The sequence below is a fragment of the Neomonachus schauinslandi genome, chromosome 15, assembly GCF_002201575.2.
Source record: "Neomonachus schauinslandi chromosome 15, ASM220157v2, whole genome shotgun sequence".
NCBI classification, from domain to species: domain Eukaryota; kingdom Metazoa; phylum Chordata; class Mammalia; order Carnivora; family Phocidae; genus Neomonachus; species Neomonachus schauinslandi.
The window spans coordinates 19,044,894-19,065,764 of NC_058417.1; the positions used below are offsets into that span (position 1 = coordinate 19,044,894).

The 20,871-nt window shown below is 36.4% G+C and overlaps 2 protein-coding genes across 2 annotated transcripts in view; one reads left to right on the top strand and one right to left on the bottom strand.

The window, feature by feature from the left end:
• NF1 (neurofibromin 1) overlaps positions 1–20,871 on the top strand; it is a 293,241-nt gene that overhangs the window by 242,896 nt on the left and 29,474 nt on the right. The window contains 10 exon segments of the mRNA XM_021704331.2: positions 8,392–8,824; positions 9,402–9,742; positions 12,044–12,246; positions 15,820–16,013; positions 17,100–17,240; positions 17,406–17,685; positions 18,409–18,623; positions 18,866–18,927; positions 19,072–19,186; positions 19,728–19,829. Coding sequence (XP_021560006.1) covers positions 8,392–8,824; positions 9,402–9,742; positions 12,044–12,246; positions 15,820–16,013; positions 17,100–17,240; positions 17,406–17,685; positions 18,409–18,623; positions 18,866–18,927; positions 19,072–19,186; positions 19,728–19,829 — 2,086 coding nt within the window.
• EVI2A (ecotropic viral integration site 2A) lies at positions 656–5,167 on the bottom strand. Its single transcript, XM_021704336.2, has 2 exons — positions 4,945–5,167; positions 656–2,125 (listed from the first exon to the last, which is right to left on the bottom strand). Exon 2 carries the CDS (start codon positions 2,108–2,110, stop codon positions 1,406–1,408), a length of 705 nt encoding a protein of 234 aa, XP_021560011.1. The 5' UTR covers positions 2,111–2,125; positions 4,945–5,167; the 3' UTR covers positions 656–1,405.

Consider the following 20,871-nt stretch of genomic DNA (forward strand, 5'->3'; position numbering starts at 1 on the left):
TTAATGCAGAAATTACCAGTGCTTGGAGGTTACCCCATTCCAGCTGAATCAGAAAGAGAGAGTGGGAATTAGGTATTGGCTAGCTTTAAAAACTCTTCAGATGATTCTGATGCACAATCAGGTTGAGAATCACGAACCTAGAAGGGAGGGTAAGATTGTGATCATATTTGGAAAAAAATATATAAAATTTTTTCTTAAATGGATAGCATATTGCCCAAAATAAATGCTCAATAAGGGATGAGAATTTTTAAATGTAGCTTGGTCTTTAATTAGTATGCCCTGGATCAATTTTAGTAGATAGTTGGAAAGTCTCTCAGACCAAGTTTTGTAATATATTTAACTGAAGGTGGAAGTCTTGATTTAAGTGTAAGTCATTATTTTACTTGAACCCAGTTTCTTGAAAGGTTAAACAGTGACCTGGAGTATCCTGTTTTCCAGATGAGAGCAAACATACACACATCTCTCCTTTGCTCATGTCCCATTAGATAGTAAAAAAAAGTAAAACTGATCATTTATTAGGCCACTTGGCACCCTTGAAGTCAGAAAATTAGTCACCCCTTGGATATTTGCTATAAATATTCCAATAAGCAGTATTTATAGAGTAGAGGTACATTGCATTTAAACAGTAAGATGTGCTTTACATTTACACTTGGCCTTCTGTTGTGGTTACAATCTCATCTGTTTCAGTTAAGCTCTATTTCTTATTGATCTTTACAGTGTGTTGCCTAAGATAATAAACGGAATACAATTATATGTAGTCAGTTTTATTCTAATGAGTCTTAATTATACAAAATTAAAAGTTTTAATTAAATATTTATAGTAGAAAAACACTTTCTTCTGTGTGCCATATGTAAAGATGAAAACATCTGGCATAAAATTAGCTGTGCTGATGTATAAGCTGGTCCAGATTCTGTCACGTTCGGCAAAGATACCGTTAAACTGCAGTTCAACTCTACGCACTAGGAATTTGGCTTCTGTTAGATGCTGAAGCATATACTTGCCTCTAAGGACACACTAAAACTCTTCAAAGTTCAATTGCATTCAGACAAAGATCATCTAACTACTGTTGCTGAACAGGAAATATTTATTTAATTGTCCCTTTCTGCCTCCCCATTAGTCAGTTCCTTCAACTCGTCTTTAAAACCTTCCCCACATTCTCAGGTGTTTGGTTATTTACTTTTTAAAATACTCAGTGTCAGGACAAAAGTACACAGTTTAAGTAATTGAGAAGGTGGGCAAACTTCTCCCCTTCTCACCTGCTGGATTCTAAATTGCAGGGCTGCCATGTCAACAAATTTTAGACCACCAAACCAACATGTTGGCATTAAATATCAAACTGATGTCATTTTTTTACTTCATAAACTTTCTCATTGCTCCTTTGCATTTTTCTTGACTAAAGCGCCTGTTAGGTAGTGAGTTTTTCAGTTCCTACTTCATCTTTTCTTTCCCTTGTAGCTGTGAGTGTTCCAGTAGATTGCATCATGAGGTTGGGCCCTGTGAGCTGTTGTGCTCTTTTCCAAGTGTCTGATTCAGCAGGCCAGAGACCACTGCTTGCCAGAAAATCACCGTTGCTTCTAGGCTGACGCTTGCCTACTTGTTTTGATCGTCTGAGAGATGAGACTTTGTTTGCTAGAACTACAGTTGAGAGAAATAGAAGGGTGCAGATAAGAAAAAGCACTGCAATTATAACAAAGCAAATTAGCATAGCCATTTTGTTGTTGTTTTCCTCACAGACCTCTTTTTTGAAAATTTCACGGTGACCTTTGGTTGTGTTTTCCGTGCTCTGTACTGTTGGAGAACTGTTCCTGACGACAGAAGGTATATAAAGCTCCAGTTCCGATATAGGAGTTAGAGATGTGACCTGAGATGATGTTGATATTTCAGTCCTGTTTATAGAGTTACCTCTTTTATCTACTGTAGAAGTTGTAGGGTTTGTGTTAATGTTTTCATTTTGGTTTCTGCCCGGCTTATTTTGAATATCTGGATCCCAGACAGTAGTACTGTTAGCCCACAGATGGGTATAGTTTGCGTTTATTCCAGGAGACCAAGAAAAAACTGTTGTCGTCAGAAGGGCAAGATGCAGGTAAAGTCCTGTATGCTCCATGTCCATGAATATGCTGGCAATCTGTTGGGATAGCAGTATATAATTTATTAATTTGGGAAAGAATTATGGTTCCTGGTTGTTGTGATTGTAGTAAAAGATGGACAGCTGATACAAGTGAGCTACAAACTCATGCCTAATATTTGCTATCCTGTTTGAATTCCTTCTAACTGACTTTTTTTCTGTCAGCCTGTGTATAAAGAAACAATTTAATTTCTGTATTCTTTCAAATGCTAGAGGTTAGCATTATGAGTAACTGTGAATCATTTTAAACTGAATCCCGTGGTTTTATATAGTTTTCTCCCTCCCAAGCATACTAAATTTCAGCTTTGAGTCAGATACTTCTGCTTTGTTTTTTTGATTCCTTCTTTTTTTTTTTTTTTGCTCCCAACCATTTAAGGATCTTTCTTGCAGAAACTCCCCACCCTCTAACAAATGTGTCACCAATCTTTATAGTAAAAGAGAAATGTGGCCTTGAGCATTTTGCTTCATGTATAAAAAGAAAACACAAATGGCTTTTTTGGTTTTTGTTTCGGGGTTGAGAAAGGGGAAGTGTAGCAACCAAAGGAAAATGGATTCCAAATAGGAATTTAAGATGTTCTTTTTTCTTCTTAGGGTTTATCTTGAAGCTTAGAATAAAGCTGGTACTTAGAAATATACTCCCCTAGGGACGCCTGGGTGGCTCAGTCGGTTAACCGTCTGCCTTCGGCTCAGGTCATGATCCCAGGGTCCTGGGATCGAGTCCCGCATCGGGCTCCCTGCTCCGCGGGGAGCCTGCTTCTCCCTCTCCCTCTGTCTCTGTCTCTCATGAATAAATAAATAAAATCTTTAAAAAAAAAAAAAAAAAAAAGAAATACACTCCCCGTATTTGTGAAAGCAATCATATGGTGGTGGTTCTCTCTTTTCACCTATATATCCCCTGACTTATTGTGGCTTTCTAAAAGCAAAACCATACCAGATTTCTTCTGAATAATCTCAAAAGTTAAACCAAAGTTACTGGATAACTGAAAAAAGGATATCATCATTTATGCCTAGCATTTTTTTGTATCACTGTTTTGACATAATTTTTTAAAATAAATTATACAGTAAAATAGAGAACATCAGGTTTGGGGGGATTTAGACTATGGGAAGTGGGAAATCAAGGCAGATCATAAGTCTCAACATACAAATAAAAAAGATTAATTTTAGTTTTGGCTTCAAGCTCCTTGGAAGCCAGTACAAAAAGGAGACAAGTCTGTTCTAATTCTCATTATCCACCCTATGATTGAAGATTTAAATAGAACTCTTTTATAGTAATATTCTGTTCACCTGAGCTACTTTTGTAAGAATATTTTATTGTTAGCATTAAATAGAAGCAAAACTAGATTATTCTCCTGAGATGTACTCAGTGAAATTACCTGTTTAAGAACCTTATTTTAAAGAAGTTCTTCTCAAACTTGAATGTGCATGGGAGTCTTTTTCTTGTTGTTGTTTTGTTTTTCTTTTTTTTTAAATTGGATTCTGATTTTGTAGGTCTAGGAATGACCTGAGATCCTGTGTTTCTAACCACCACCCAAGTAAGACAGATGCTGCTGCTAGTCGTGCTTTTTTTGAGTTTCGAGGTTTTATTAGAAATAGTTGCTATATGTCATTGGATAAAATTTGTATGCTATTGATATACAGAAATTTGAAAATAACAAATGTTATATGTTGTTATACAAACGAAAGTAGCTTATAATAAACAATGCTAAATGGAAACTAGCCACTGAAGTAGTATTTCCTAAAGGAAAAAACCTTTATTATGTGTTCTAGAATTAAGATGACTTTTTGGATTATGATCTTTAATAGACAAAGATATTGCACACTGACTTCTGTATAAATAGTGTTCAGCTTCAGTTTTTAAGTTGAATAACATAAATCTTTGTATACCTTATGATTCTTTCACAAAGAGAAATACTTTAAATTGGATTAGCAAGTAATTTTCATCCTTTCATACTAGACTAGGTTTCTGCATTCAGTGCTAAAATGATTTAAAGTGGGTTATTCCTGGGGCGCCTGGGTGGCTCAGTTGGTTAAGCGACTGCCTTTGGCTCAGGTCATGATCCTGGGGTCCTGGGATTGAGCCCCGCATCAGGCTCCCTGCTCAGCCGGAAGCCTGCTTCTCCCTCTCCCACTCCCCCTACTTGTGTTCCCCCTCATGCTGTCTCTCTCTGTCAATTAAATAAATAAATAAAATCTTTAAAAAAAATAAATAAAGTGGGTTATTCTTATCACATTAGTTCATCAACAATGTAGTATACATCATGGTATTCATACACATTTTAGCAGTGCTTACCACGCACGGGGTAGATAATAGGCCCGCTGTTGATTGTCTTCAGCCAGATGTACTGTCATCCCCAAATAAACAAACTGTTAACAAAATGAGACTTTCTCTTGCCCTTACAAATGCCTGAGAATAGAGGACTGTCTCTGCATTCCTAATTTATGCCATGGAGGCCAGGTTATGTTATCAAAAGTTTTCTTTATCTCTGGTCATTTTCAATAAAATTTATAATGCCTAAGCATTAGTAATGAGAACTTTATTTTTTCGACTTTTTAAATAACAAAACTTTTCAATTCACTGTGGAGTCTAAACTCAGATCCTTCCTAATCGTGATAAAAACTATTGTTGATGATAAATCTTTCCATTTCTAACTTAAATGTTACTTAATAGGGCAGAAAAAACAGCATACATTTTCAATCACATATGATTCTACTTTGTTAGTAAGATTCTTAGGTACTCTTTGAAAGCACTTCCTTGAACACTAGTCCGTACAAAGTTATAAGTGAAAAGGCATAACAGAAGCCGAATATATATGACCTACCTTACAAATTCTTGGTCAAAATCTGATTATAACCTGATTTTAATAAGCCACTTCTTTTCTTGTCTTGAAGCACAGCCTCCAAGTAATTTAAAGCAGAATAGACTTGGAGAATATGAACCTTAAAGTAAATCTGCAGTTAAAAAAAAAAAAAAAAAAAGGATATGTACAGCTAGCTTTCCACTTTTAAAACCAAACCACAGATGACACATTTCCTTTCTGCTGCAACTAAAGCACATATCACGGGGGGGGGGAGGGGGGGTAGAAAAAAAACCCCAGAAAGTCCAACTTGTCCAGTTGGCCACTGGCATGACAGGAGGCTTTGTACAACAAATCCCCGCCTCCAGGGCAGGGAGGGTTTTCCGCTCAGTGCCTTTTGACCTTATGCTCATTATATATGCCTGCAATGTGTTTTTGAATGATAGTATCATTCAAAAGAAGATGGAATGGTATTTTTCCTGCAGCATTAAAATCTCTAAAAATTTGTGTACCACAGACTGATTTGATGACATGCATTTGGAGACCTGGGGTATTGGTCAGATAATAGAAACAGTGAAATACATAACCAACATCTCAAATTGTGGAACTACAACAATGACTTGAGAAAATATCTAGTAAACTTAGATTATATGGGGCAGAGTAAGTTTTTATGTGGTTTAGTGTATACACATACAGACAAACATACGTACTCTTTCCCCTTGAATGTCCTGTCATCACTTCATATTCAGTATGTCTAAAATGGACTTCATTTTCTCTCCAAAAGTCCCTGCCCCTCATGATCTCTTTGTTTTTGTCCATGATAGCAGCCTTCTTTGTGATCTCAGAGGCTTGGTATATAGCGAGTCCTTTTAATTCAAGTCCTTCTTTCAGCCCTGATCAGACGTTGGATCATGTTGGTCCTCCCTCATATTCTTGAATTGGTTTCTTTTTTTACTGTCACCATAGTATTTAGATCCTTATTAGGCCATACCTAGACTACAGTATCTTTTTTACCCGCCCCAACTCCTTCATAGAGCTTCTATATATCACTTCCTTTGATCATATCACCTCTTTCTTTACAAAAATAAAGTTGAATAACTCCCTGACACTATAGCAGTGATTCAGAAATATTTGTGCATATAAATATCAGATAGAAGGTTGTTTAAAAACAAAATTGCCGGGCCCCACTGCATAGATTCATATGTAGTAGAAATGGACTGCATTTGTATCAAGTACCACAGTTGATTCTGATGCTGGTGCTTCACAGAATATATTCCGAGAGGGGCGCCTGGGTGGCTCATTCGTTAAGTGGCTGCCTTCGGCTCAGGTCATGATCGCGGGGTCCTGGGATCGAGTCTCACATCGGGCTCCCTGCTCAGCGGGAAGCCTGCTTCTTCCTCTCCCACTCCCCGCTGCTTGTGTTCCCTGTCTTGCTGTCTCTGTCAAATAAATAAATAAAATCTTAAAAAAAAAAAAAAAGAATATATTCTGAGAAATACTGGGCCTCTGGGAGAAAACCTGAATCTCTTAGTTTTGATCCTTTAACAATTTAACTATTATGTATTTTTCCAGCTTTATCTCTTTTTTTTAAAGTTAAACTTTTAATTTAATTTAATTTTATTTTTTAGTTTTTATTTAAACTCCAGTTAGTTAACAGACAGTGTCGAATTAGTTTCAGGTGTACAGTTTAGTGATTCAACACTTACAACGCCCAGTGCTCATCACAAGTGCCCATCTTAATCCCCCTCACCTATTTAACCCTCCTCCCACCCAACTACCCTCTGCTAACCATCAGTTTGTTCTCTGTAGTTAAGAGTCTGTTTTCCGGTTTGCCTCTCTTTTCTCCCCCTATGATCATTTGTTTTATTTCTTAAATTCCACGTATGAGTGAAATCATACGGTATTTGTCTTTCTCTGACTTATTTCTCACTTAACATAATACTCTCTAGCTCCATCCATGTCATTGCAGATGGCAAGATTTCATTCTTCTTTATGGCTGAGTAATATTCCGTTGTATATATACCACTTTATCCATTCATCAAGTGATGGACACTTGGGCTCTTTCCATAATTTGGCTATTGTAGATAATGCTGCTGTAAACATCAGAGTGCATGTATTCCTTCAAATTAGTATTTTTGTAACCTTTGGGTAAATACCTAGTAGTGCAGTTGTCCAGCTTTATCTCTTAAGACTTCTCTACGTGATCCTTCATTCCAGCTAAACTAGCTGACGTGCCTCAGCACATCTCATCTAGTTATGTTTCTTTTTTTCTTTACCTCTCTCTTTTAGATCTGCTAATCCCTGCTCTTGTTGAATTCAGAATTTCTCCCACCCACTTCAGCCACAACATCTATGTAGTTTTCAAGGACTACCTAGTTCGCGTTCATCTCTCCCTCTTCTGAACTATTTTTCTCTGCAATTCATTTGATAAGTGATTACATACTATCTCATACCTTTTCCTTGATCTTGAAATATTTTATTTTAAAATCATTTAACTTGATTTTTATCTTTTCTCCCAACAAGATTAAAAATTCTGAGGTAAGGATATTTATCTGAGCCTATTGTGTAGTCCTTACCAGAGTCATCAAGTGTAGAACGTTGGGCCAAATTAATATAAGTTGTTTTGATTTGAAGTTCTAGTACTGTGTTCTTCAGGGCTTTCTGATGGTCCTTACTTTGGCTACTCACACTGATCAGCATTCTTTTGAGTGTAAGCAACTTATGACCTTGTATGGCTTAATCAAAAAAATGGAATTCATTGGCTCATCAACTCAATAGTCCAGGGATAAATTTGATCCCAGGAGAGGCGTTATCTAGAGTTCAAATGAAATGGCTGGGGCCCCAGTTTCTCTCTTCGTTTCTCTGCTCCATTTCTTCAGTTTTTAGGCAGGCTTTCCCTTCATATCTCAAGGTATGAGCTAACAACTCCCAGGGCGATGTGTTTCTTTGTTTATAAACACCGGGAAAGAAAAAGTCTCAATTCCCAACTACAGCTGAAGTTTCTGAATTGGGCCTCTTTGGCCCTGGTTGTCCTGATTTGAGTCATACGGTCATTGCTGAACCTCTCTGGTCAAGGTGGGGTAAACAAATTGACTAAAGCCATTCAGATCACCCCAGGACTCCAGGTGGATCATTCCCACCCAAACTGTTCACCTGGGAAATTCGGTGGGCCTAGAGGCAACCAATCAATGTTCACTGCCTTCCTCTGCTTATCTGGGGTATGCAAGTTTGTTGTTGCTCAAGAGTGAATTGGAAACTTGTCTCTTTCATTTTACTTCAGCCTTATTTCTCAATATCTAAAGGATAACTGATTTTTAAAAATGGATTTATATTTTACGTAATTTTTTGTTATTACAGTTTTCTCTAGAAAGCTCATCAGAAAATTAAAGGAATAAAATAGATTAGTAGTCTCTATATTTATTCAGAACTCTGTTAACAATCTGTGTCCTTTTTTTTTGTCATCTTCCTTAGGTTTAAAACTGGTCAAATCAATGGCGATTTGCTGATATACCACGTCTTGCTGACTTTAAAGCCATATTATGCAAAGCCATATGAAATTGTAGTGGACCTTACCCATACTGGGCCTAGCAATCGCTTTAAAACGGACTTTCTCTCCAAGTGGTTTGTTGTTTTTCCTGGCTTTGCTTATGACAATGTCTCTGCAGTCTATATCTATAACTGTAACTCCTGGGTCAGGGAGTACACCAAGTATCACGAGCGGCTGCTGACTGGCCTCAAAGGCAGCAAAAGGCTCATCTTCATAGACTGTCCTGGGAAACTGGCTGAGCACATAGAGCATGAACAGCAGAAACTGCCTGCTGCCACGCTGGCTTTAGAAGAGGACTTGAAGGTATTCCACAACGCTCTCAAGCTAGCTCACAAAGACACCAAGGTTTCTATTAAAGTAAGTTTCACTCCACATAAGGTAAATGATTTGTCACCCTTCTTGGCTAACCAGACTGCACTGGCCTCCCTAGGTGTTCCCATAGAGGTGGATCAAATGTAAAGTAGGTCCAGATGGAGGAAAACTAAGCTTTCTATCTTCGTGGAGGTCCCTGTGGAAGATAGGAGAGGTGTACACTTAATTCTAGGTTGGATTGGAGGCAGGGGAGTGTTGTAGAGAGGGTGGTTTGCCATCTATCAGTCAAATGGTAGAAATGTGTAGAGGGTGGAAGTGACCAGTTGAGAATTCTTCTGATTATTACATGCTTTTTGTGGAATGGGAGACATGACCCAGGAAAAAACCAGTGATTGATTATGGGATTCTTGAACTTTTTAAAAAAAAAATGTTTTCAGTCTCTTTTGAGAGCATTTATCACAATAACTCTTGACCCCATTTGAACATTGGCGGTAACTCTTCCTTAAATGGCAAACGTGGTATTTGTTTGGTCAGTCAGTTGGTTGGTTTTCAGAGCCTCTTAGAGTTCTACGTAGTGGAATTTAACTCTTCTTCACTCTGCCCTCTCACCATCACTTTCCAGGTTGGTTCTACTGCTGTCCAGGTAACCTCAGCAGAGCGAACAAAAGTCTTGGGGCAATCAGTCTTTCTAAATGATATCTATTATGCTTCGGAAATTGAAGAGATCTGCCTGGTGGATGAGAACCAGTTCACCTTAACCATTGCAAACCAGGGCACACCACTCACCTTCATGCACCAGGAGTGTGAAGCCATTGTCCAGTCTATCATTCATATTCGGACACGCTGGGAGCTGTCGCAGCCCGACTCCATCCCCCAGCACACCAAGATTCGGCCAAAAGATGTCCCTGGGACGCTGCTCAATATTGCATTACTTAATTTAGGCAGTTCAGACCCTAGTTTACGGTAGGTTTTTAAAAAATTCACTGCAACTTTTTTCAGAGTTTGTTGCTTTTAGAATGAGACCACTTAATAAGCTTTTAATACAGCCTCTACCTTAATACTCTAAATCGGAAGGTATGCTATGTTGGTTAACCAGTGTGACCTCATCAGTTTGTGGAGTATTCACATGAACTGTGGAATTCTGAAAAGGGTGATTCACACTAAACCAATACATGTTCTTTCTCCAGAAAACTTTCATCTGAAACAGACTACATAGCAGTTTTGGTTTTGTTACTCCCCCCCACCAAAAAAAGCCTTTTTTTTTTTTTTTTTTTTTAAAGTCTATTCCTAAGTTTCTCCTTCTGAGTCCTCTAATTTTGTTTTCCCATGTTCAGAAGTATATCACTATTAAGTTTCCTCACAGATTATTATTGTTTGACAAAGGAGGGCTTAATGTGCAATAACTCAAACAGTAACATTGCATACTTTCCACCTATATGACTTGAACAAAGTTCTTGAAAGAAGTCTTAAGACAGATGTAGATGTCATCTGACAGGGTATAATTGGTTCTGTTTAGATTTAATAATCTGAACATGAATGAGGAAGGAGCATGACCTGTGGGGTCAGTAGATTTGGTTTAAATCTAGATCTGCTACAATGTATGACTTTAGGCAAGGTACTAAAGTTCTCTGAGCTCTAGTTTCCTCATTTTGAAAATAAGGGTAACAGTGCCTTTCCTATATACCTACAAAGGTTTCATAAATAGTATGTGTAGCAGTATATTTTAGCACCTAGTAAACAGTTTGTGCTCAGTATTACTGCCTCCCAACTCCCCCTCCCACCCCTCCTCTCTCTGCCAGTGTGTCTTTGTACTCCTTCCCTCCTTTCTCCCCTCTGCTTTTCGTGTTGGGATAATTCTTTGTCCCAGGTTCCTTGGGACTGTCAAGATTTTTACAGATATAAATTCTTATAGGGTGTAATGTAGCCCAAGTTTTATAAGTGGGCCTTTTAGGATTCCTGATTCTTAAATAAAGGGGGGAGGCGGAAATCAAGATTTCTTTACCTGGACGGGCCTCCCAGAAATTATGTATAAAATTTTGTGTATGCTTAGCTTTCATTATCTCCAAGGAATCTGACCTACCCCAGTTTGAGCCGGCCTGGTTCTTTATAGCTGCTGAAATGTACCGAATAAAAGTCAATGGTATAACTCCAAATTCCTAGGAGTTAGTAAGAGATACACAAACTTAGAAACAATAATATTAATATGCTCATTTTAGGAAAAGAGAGCTATAAAGCCTGCCTTTAATTTCTAATTCAAAATTCCTCATAGAAGAATGCTAACAATCTTCTAACAGTTACTAGCTTCACTGAACCTGTATTCTCTTGTGAAATAAAGTGAACTGACAGCTTCTGTTTTTTGCTGAAGCATGTCATTCCAGAGAAAAAGGCTTTAGGCTGACTTAAATTTCAGTGGCTTTTTGCCCCCATATGGTTGTTGCAAAAATATAGTAGCATGATGAAGGCTCGGAGGTCAGGAAAACCTAAAATTTGCTGAGCAAACTATCTCTCTTGCTGGATAGGGGAGAAAAATGAAAATTTGAAAACCAAGTACAGTTTTTTTACTTGTGTCCTAAATTGCTTAAGTATATTTTCAGACATTTCTAAGGGAAATTTTGGTTCTAATGGAATTTGGATGTATATCATTGTTTTATGTTTTCAGTGGTTAAGTATAATGGAAGGAAAAACAGGGGGGACTTAATTATATTATGTTTGTTTTTGACCTCTAGTTTGTAGTACGTCATATAGGACATCAAGAAAGAATTTGGTAGGTGCTGATGAAAGATTTTCACATTTTAATTTGATGAGGGGCCATCTCATTTTTCTTCTTATGATCCCCATTATAAATGGATCTGATGAGAGGGGGAACCACAATTTGAGTTTTTGGCTTCATTGAAAATATGATGAGCCTTATTCTAACTTTATTGATCCACCTTAGGACCATAAACCTCTCATATTTTATATCCTAGTAAAATGTCTTTTAGAAACATCTTAATACTTAACCTGTCTTAGGAGCCTCACAGTGCTCTTCTGGTAATGTCAAGAACCTCCCTTGAATCCCTAAATGATGAAAAAAAATCCCTAAATGATCAAAGGGTATTTTGTATTTACCATAGAACCATAACATCTTATCTCTCATTGATCATAAAATTTAAAAATAGTTGATTATGCTTTGTGGTAGAATAATAAGTTGTACGTTATGAAAAAAATTTGGAATCATAAGAAAAAAATAAGTTTTAAAACAACTTCGTTTGTGTTTTCTCCTAGGTCAGCCGCCTATAATCTTCTGTGTGCCTTAACTTGTACCTTTAATTTAAAAATCGAGGGCCAGTTACTAGAGACATCAGGTTTATGCATCCCTGCCAACAACACGCTCTTTATTGTCTCTATTAGTAAGACACTGGCAGCCAATGAGCCACATCTCACCTTAGAATTTTTGGAAGAGTGTATTTCTGGATTTAGCAAATCTAGTAAGTAATAATAATTTTCTTTAATACTAACAATGATTTTTTTTTTTTAAGATTTTATTTATTTATTTGACAGAGAGAGAGACATAGCGAGAGAGGGACCACAAGCAGGGGGAGTAGGAGAGGGAGAAGCAGGCTTCCCCGCGGTGCAGGGAGCCCTATGTGGGGCTCGATCCCAGGGCCCTGGGATCACGACCTGAGCCGAAGGCAGACACTTAATGACTGAGCCACCCAGGTGCCCCCTAACAATGATTCTAAGAAGATTCAAAGAAAATCCTTTCATTTCAGAATTTGCCAGTGAAATCATAATTGATTGTATTTTCGGTTCTTTATCTCTTCTAATTTTTCATCTGCTGTACTCTGCAACTGAAGAAACTCTGAAGGAACTTCCCGGTTAGACAACATTGAGAAATCCACCAAAATTCTGGCCATAAAAGCAAGGTGGCAAGATTTTTGATACTTTACATGTCTTTGAGCCACTTACAAAGTATTTTTCGCACTGTTTCAGTTTAATTAGCTTCAGGATTTCTCTTCTTAGCAGATTATTCCAAATGAGTGAAGTATCCATGTTGTCTCCTTGATTTTAAGGAAATAGTCATTTTTTCTTTTCGTCAGGTTGACTTTGAACTATGATTTTATTGGTCATGTACAGTTCCTGAAGAATGCAGTGACACATAATACAGGGTCCAGAGTCAACTCCTGACTTGGTTTTTAATAAGTCTTATAAATTTAACATCCACTCTTTCCATTTATTCATCTTCATACCCTGTTGTGGTATAAATGTTGCTCTTCCTCCAGCTTATTTCCTGACATTTTCTTCCCTCCCCTTTCTCTCTCCATAATACATAAAACTTTTTTTCTGCAAACATATTTTTTTTAAGATTTACTTTTTTATTTGAGAACAGTAAGATAACATAAAAAAGAGCACATGCATGTGCATGAGTTGGGGGAGGGGCAGAGGGAGAGAATCTTTAAGCAGACTCCCTGCTGAGTGCAAAGCCCAACTTGGGGCTCAGTCCCAGTGACCTATGAGATCCTGACCTGAGCTGAAACCAGTTGCTTAACCAACTGAGCCACCCAGGTGCCCCTCAAACATATTTCTTGAAATTTCAGCTAATTGAAAGCTTTGACAATTCATCAAGTCCAGATGACTACATATATTTACTTTTACATATATTATTTATATTATAATACTTATAATAAGAGATGTAGGAATACAACCCTAAAAAGAAAATGTGTTAAGACTGACAAAATAAGAAAAGCAGAAAGCTTTATTAAGAAATATTTTAAAAGATTTGAATGAATGAACAGGCATATTGTGTTCTTGGATGAACAGTTCTTCCCACTTCCCAGATTATTATAAATTCAATGCAATCCCATCAAAATAGCTACAGGATTTGAGGACTAAGAATGAGGTAGAACTGAGGTGCCTGGGTGGCTCAGTTGGTTAAGTGTCCCACTCTTGATCTCAGCTCAGGTCATGATCTCAGGATCCTGAGTTCCAGCCTAGCACTGGACTCCATGCTGAGTATGGAGTCTACTTAAAAAAAAAAAAGAAAAGAAAGAATGAGGTAGAACTTAAAATGTTTATAAATTTCATTTGAAACAACAAGAATAGTTAAGAAAATGGTGAAAGAAAAGAAAACTGAGAGACACTTGTTGTGGACATTTGAACACATAACAGTACAACAAAAACAGAGGTGTTCAAGAATCAGCAGTCAGATAAGTTTAAGAGAAACAGATTGATAAAGAAGTGTCACAAACTGATGGGGGAAAGATTAAATCATTTAAAAAATGAGGCTGGGAAATGAATTAAGTTGGGTCTTCATCTTCACCCCCAAACCACAAGATACCAAAATAAAGTCTAACTGTATTTAAGAATTGAATATAAAAACTGGAACCATTAAAAAAAAAAGAGGAAGCAGAGTATTTAATTGCTTTCTGGATGATTAAGGACTTACAAAGTAAAAAAGTGGTAGATAGAAAAGAAATAATGAGCGTAAATGATTACATAAAACTTCAAAACATCTCTATTTCAGAAACATAAAGAAAAGTAAAAGATAATAAAAAACTAGGTAATATGCTTGCAGCAAATATGAGAAAAGATTAATATCTTTAATCATGAGTTCTTATAGATTAATAAAAATGGATCAACAACAGTAGTGTGCAGGTCATGCTAAAAAAGAATATATTTTAAGAAGTTCATAATAAAATCAAAAATAAAAACAAAGTAAGATAACAGTTATCAAATTGGCAAAAGGTATTTTTTCTTTGTTTTTAATTCAGTGTTGATGGTCTATGGAATTGTGAACAGGTGCAGTTTTTTGAGAAAGCACTTTGGACATGGATTTCAAGACCCCTAAGAATGTTCATTCCTTTTGGCCTCATGATTCCACCTTTTAGAATTTATCCTAAGGAATTAGTGTTCACATGTTTATTATAGCATTACTTTTTATTTAGATTTTTTAAATTCAGGTATATCCTATCAGTTAAGTGCCCAAATCTTAAGTGAACAGCTTGATAAATTTTTATGTGTGAATACATCACAAAACCCTCTCCCAGACCAAGATACAGAAGATTTCCAGCATCCAGAAGGTTCCTTTCAGTCAGGACCATCCCCTCACCAAGAGTAACCACTATTGTGACCTCTATTGCCATAAATTTTTTTTGCCTACTTTTGAACTTCACATAACATTATTTATAGTAGCAAAAAATTGGAACAGTCTAAAGGTCAAACAATAAAGAACTAATTAAATTGTCAGATTTCCATATGATGGAATAATATGAAACCATCAAAAATGGTTTGGGTACAGAATTTCAGTTTGAGAATATGAGAAAATTGTGGAGATGGATGGTGGTGATAGTTGCATAATGATGTGAACGTACTTAGGGCCACTGAACTGTACACTTAAAAATGGCAAATTTTATATTGTGTGTATTTTCCCACAATAAAAAAAGTGTTTTGGGGACTCTAGATAAAGTTATATGGAGGAATATTTGTATCTTTTTCTAAGTCTAAACTTACGTCAAAATGAAAAGTTAAAACATGTTTTATCTTTGAAGAAAATATTCAAAACATACTGCATAGACGGTGTAGTCCTCATTTTTGTGGAGGACTTGGGGTGGGTATTATGTGTATACACACACATAAATGTACATAATCTCTACGTAGCTTTGAAAGCCTGAGAAGAGATGAGGTGATACACCAGTATATTAATATCAGTTTCATTTTTGTGGTGATGCTTTCCTTTCACCTAACTTTCTATGATTGCCACATATTCCTTATACAATTAGAATAAAACTTAATAAAATTTCTAACTAGAAGAGATTAAGAAAAAGAAAAATAAGATAAAACTTTCCAAAAATTGGCCAGCTGTCTTTTAAGATTACTTTCTTCATGGCTTATTCTCTTCATCTCTGTCTTTAATATATTGGCCAAATCTCTTTTCTCCAGACCTGATTCTACATAATGATCTTTACCTTTTACCTTCTTTTCCCCAATCCTCTATATTTTTAGATAACTGTTGATGTAATTTTCATTGACCATCTATGCTAATAGTGTATTTTTTTTTCCAGGTATTGAATTGAAACACCTTTGTTTGGAATACATGACTCCATGGCTGTCAAATCTAGTCCGTTTTTGTAAACACAATGATGATGCCAAACGACAAAGAGTTACTGCTATTCTTGATAAATTGATAACAATGACCATAAATGAGAAACAGATGTACCCATCTATCCAAGCCAAAATATGGGGGAGCCTTGGGCAGGTATTGAGTTTGCTCAGATATTTGTCTAGTACCTCTGTGATGCAGATATTAATCTGGTACCCGCTTTGTGCAAAACATTGTGCTGGGCACTTAGGGATATAGCTGTAGAAAAGACAGTCCTCTCTTTCAAAAAGCATGCAGACACTCACCTAATTCTTGGATTTGGTTCAGAATTGTAGATGTCTAATGCATATTTCAGAGCCAGAAATAAACTATTTTAGTACTCTTTTTCATGGCATAATTATATAGAATTTAACTGTAAAAATCTGATGTTGTTTCTAGTAAATAGTGGTTTATTTTATTTATTTATTGGGGGGGGGCGGGGGGAGGGGTTGAGGGAGAGAGAATCTCAAGCAAGCTCCACGTCCAGCTCAGAGCCCAATGTGGGGCTCAGTCTCATGACCTGAACTGAAATCGTTTAACTGACTGAGCCACCCTGACACTCCTAAATAGTGCTTTATATAACATATTCTAGTACTTACATTCCATAGATGTCAGTAGATGTACGTTAACAATATTATTTTGGACACCTTTCATTTATAGTTCTAGCACAAGAATACCAGTATTAAAATATAGAATACAATGTAATATTTTATTTTTTATCTGACAAGAATTGTGCACATCATTTCTTCAAAGATCATACAATGCTGCAAATCTTCCACATAATTTGAAATGACCATGGAGCCGGTTTTATAGCTCTACAAAACATCCTAGTACTTGATGTCATTTCCTGTATTTTAAAATAACTGTATTTTATATTAGTCATACATCACCGTCTTAGGAGAGAACAGAGGTGCTTTGCTACTGGATGAAAATAATACATGTGGATATTTTAAATTTCTGAATATTGGTCCCTTTTACTCTCTGAAGCAATTGAGTACAGTTGAGTGAATATCTTTATCCTCCTTTGAATATTTAATGATAAATTTACTGACAGGTTTCTAAATAAAACTTAGTATTTTGGAGGCTTCAGGTAAAATAGAATTTTCATGTTGATTGGGCTACTGCTTTTGAAGTATTTTTAAAGTAAAAATTAAGTTGGCAGAGTAATGGCTAAAACACGTTATTTTTTCCCTCTTCCACTAGATTACAGATCTCCTTGATGTTGTACTAGACAGTTTCATCAAAACCAGTGCGACAGGTGGCCTGGGATCAATAAAAGCTGAGGTGATGGCAGATACTGCTGTAGCTTTGGCTTCTGGAAATGTGAAATTGGTTTCAAGCAAGGTAATCAACTTTTCCTTTACCTTCTGGACTGTGGCATGATGTGTCTGTTTTTATTACCAGGAGGTTGTTTGTATTGTAACTAGTCATTTTAAGGTTAAACTGAAACTTTTTGTGATAAAACTTTGTTTTAGCCCCTGTGTTCTTTAAAATTCTGTTTCTTTATAGGTTATTGGAAGGATGTGCAAAATAATTGACAAGACATGCTTATCTCCAACTCCTACCTTAGAACAACATCTTATGTGGGACGATATTGCTATTCTAGCACGCTACATGCTGATGCTGTCCTTCAACAATTCCCTTGATGTGGCAGCTCATCTGCCCTACCTCTTCCATGTTGTTACTTTCTTAGTAGCCACAGGGCCACTCTCCCTTAGAGCTTCCACACATGGATTGGTCATTAATATCATACACTCTCTGTGTACTTGTTCACAGCTTCATTTTAGTGGTAAGTTCCCAGAAAGTACTTTGTGTTTTGCAATTCATTTCTCCATTTTATATCACTTGGTTGGCATAAATTATCTTACTCATTATTATGGTTCTCTTTAACACTAGCTGTTTATTGAAGTCTGTGATGATACATGAAATATTATCAGAAAGAAAAAGAATAAATTAACTCCATTCTATTTCAAGCTATAGCAGAGATTTTCTTTTAAAATCTCTCTCTCTCTCTCTCTCTCGAGAAGAGAGAGAGAGAGAGAGAGAGTGAGCGAGCGGCAGGGTTGGGGGCGTCCACAGAGGGAGAGGGAGAGAAAGAATCCTTAAGCAGACTTCCCGCTGAGCGTGGACCCTGACGGCGGGGCTTGATCCCATGACTCTGAGATCATGACCTAAGCTGAAATCAAGAATCAAACACTTAACTGACTAAGCCACCCAGGCGCCCCTACAGCAAAGATTTTCTCTGTGCGTTTGTCAGGTAGACTGTTGTAACCACAGAAGCTAAAGACTCCGCAGCAGTTGATGATGTTGTGTTACTGGGATGAACTTGTAGGTAATGGAGCTAAAGCAGTGAGCGTTGAGCAGAATGTTTCTAGAGGGTTGGTGTAGGGAGCATGACTATGTAGTTTTGATATGATTTTCAAATTTTCTAAAAGCAAAGTGAAATTGGGCACTTTAGAATTAAAAAGTTAATATCTTTAAAGTCTTTCCTTGTTCCTTTTTTCTTTTACAGAAGAGACCAAGCAAGTTTTAAGACTCAGTTTGACGGAGTTCTCATTACCCAAGTTTTACCTGCTGTTTGGCATTAGCAAAGTCAAGTCAGCTGCCGTCATTGCCTTCCGCTCTAGTTACCGGGACAGGTCATTCTCTCCCGGCTCCTATGAAAGGGAGACTTTTGCTTTGACTTCCCTGGAAACAGTCACAGAAGCTTTGTTGGAGATCATGGAGGTACATTAGACAAAATGATAAGAAACTGAGATCTTTTTTTCTTAATCCACTAGTACTATAAAGAAGAAATATTAGTTTATTCTGCTGTTCTATGCTTAATGCTTAAATAAAAACACTCCCATGGAACATGTTTATTGGTAATATATATGTCATTTGTTTAATGACATTATAATAAACGTTATTTAAATGTTTCTAAAAACATTTATGTACACAAATATATTTAAGAGTATCCTTTTTTTAAGGCATGTATGAGAGATATTCCAACATGCAAGTGGCTGGACCAGTGGACAGAACTAGCTCAAAGGTAGGTCCCAAATAAATTTAAGTTGTAAAAGTATGTGTATTGTTGAAAAGATAAATACTACTGCATAATCAGTATTTTAATTAATTATTTAGTATATATAAACACAAAGGTTTTTCCTGAACTCTTTGGATCTTTTAATTGCAGATTTGCATTCCAATATAATCCATCGCTACAACCAAGAGCTCTTGTTGTCTTTGGCTGTATTAGCAAACGTGTGTCTCATGGGCAGATAAAGCAGATTATCCGTATTCTTAGCAAGGTACGTCTCCCTCCTTTCCTCCTTCTCAAATATTTGTGGTTCTCAAGTTGTAAAGCATACTTGTGTTTTTCTAAGGGACATCTAAATTTGAAGTTAATAAAATGTCTTGTATGTTGCTTGTTAAACCTTTAAACAACAGATTGAATTATTTTCTTTATTGTAATTTTTGAAGTGAAGAACCCTCTAAAGAAGATATCTTAAAAGAAAATATGTATTGTCTCTTTTGCTAAGAAGATACTCTTAGTATTTTATCAGTTTTCAAAGCATTTAACTATATGGTAAAACTAGCTTTATATAAAATTATATAGTATGTAATTTATATGTAATTTATATAATAATGCATAATGTATTAAAATATAATATAGAAATATTTAAAAATGAAAACCCAAATGACCTATTTACTAAGAACACCATAGCATTGGAAATGATTCTAGCACTTACTAAATAAGGAATTGTTCCTGAACTGATTGTGAGATTTAGTTTAGGAGTTAATGTTTTATTTCAATGGAAGTAAATATAAAAAATTCTGTTTCTCTAAAAGGCACTTGAGAGTTGCTTAAAAGGACCTGATACTTACAACAGTCAAGTTCTGATAGAAGCCACAGTAATAGCACTAACCAAGTTACAACCACTTCTTAATAAGGTAATTACTATATAGAAATGAGTACATTCATTTTGGGTATTAGTCTTTTTTTTTTTTTAAGATTTTATTTATTTATTAATGAGAGACAGAGAGAGAGAGAGAGAGAGAGAGGCAGAGGGAGAAGCAGGCTCCCAAGGAGCAGGGAGCCCGATGCGGGACTCGATCCCAGGACCCTGGGATCATGACCTGAGCCGAAGGCAGACGCTTAACCATCTGAGCCACCCAGGCGCCCTGGGTATTAGTCTTAAATGTTATTTTATTTTGTTTCAAAAAACTCAGAAAGTAAGTGGGACTGAGAAGAAGTTATAAAGAAAAAGCTGTAGTTAAAGTAGAACTTCCTTGTCTTTAAATTTAGTTGTTTGAAGAATTTACATTAGGGGAAGAATAAGTATGGAGAGTATGTTCTCAAGAGCTTATAAGTTTTTGTCTCATCAGTGTAAAAAGGAAAAATAGGTATATATTCTTAATTCTTTAATCCAGTAAGTAGTAACTGAGCATTTGCTATGTGCCAAGTACCATTTTAGGTGCCAGAGATGTAGTACCTGAACAAAACTAATAAAACATCCTGCCCTCATGGAGCTTATGTTCTTGGGGTGAGTGTGGGAGTTGGAAAGTGAATAGGTAATAAACAAAGTAAGTAAAATACAGAGTGTGCTAGTTCATGATCATTACTGTGGAGAAATGTAAAGCTGGGGGAAGTATACCTGGTCATCAAGAGAGCCTGGGCGCTAAATGAAGATGATATTTAAAAGGAATAAAATGATGCGGCCACTGTTTTTGGATGGTCTGAGCTCATCTCAGCTTTGTGACCAGATATGTTAAATGACCTGTTCATTTAACATATCTGGACATGGTATTTCCAAATTGATAAAATGAGTAAACTAGACTAGATGATGGCAGAGTATTATTTTCCAACTGTGAAGTTATATAATTATGTGAATCGAATACAAAGATATGTCAGATGAGGGAGATTACAGAGAAATAAATACCTGTATGTTGCTCATATTGAGTTATCTTCTAATATCTTCTATAAATAAAACAT

Coding starts and splice junctions, on each gene's coding strand:
- EVI2A (XM_021704336.2), bottom strand. CDS start 2,110: ATGGACATGGAGCATACAGGACTTTACCTGCATCTTGCCCTTCTGACG.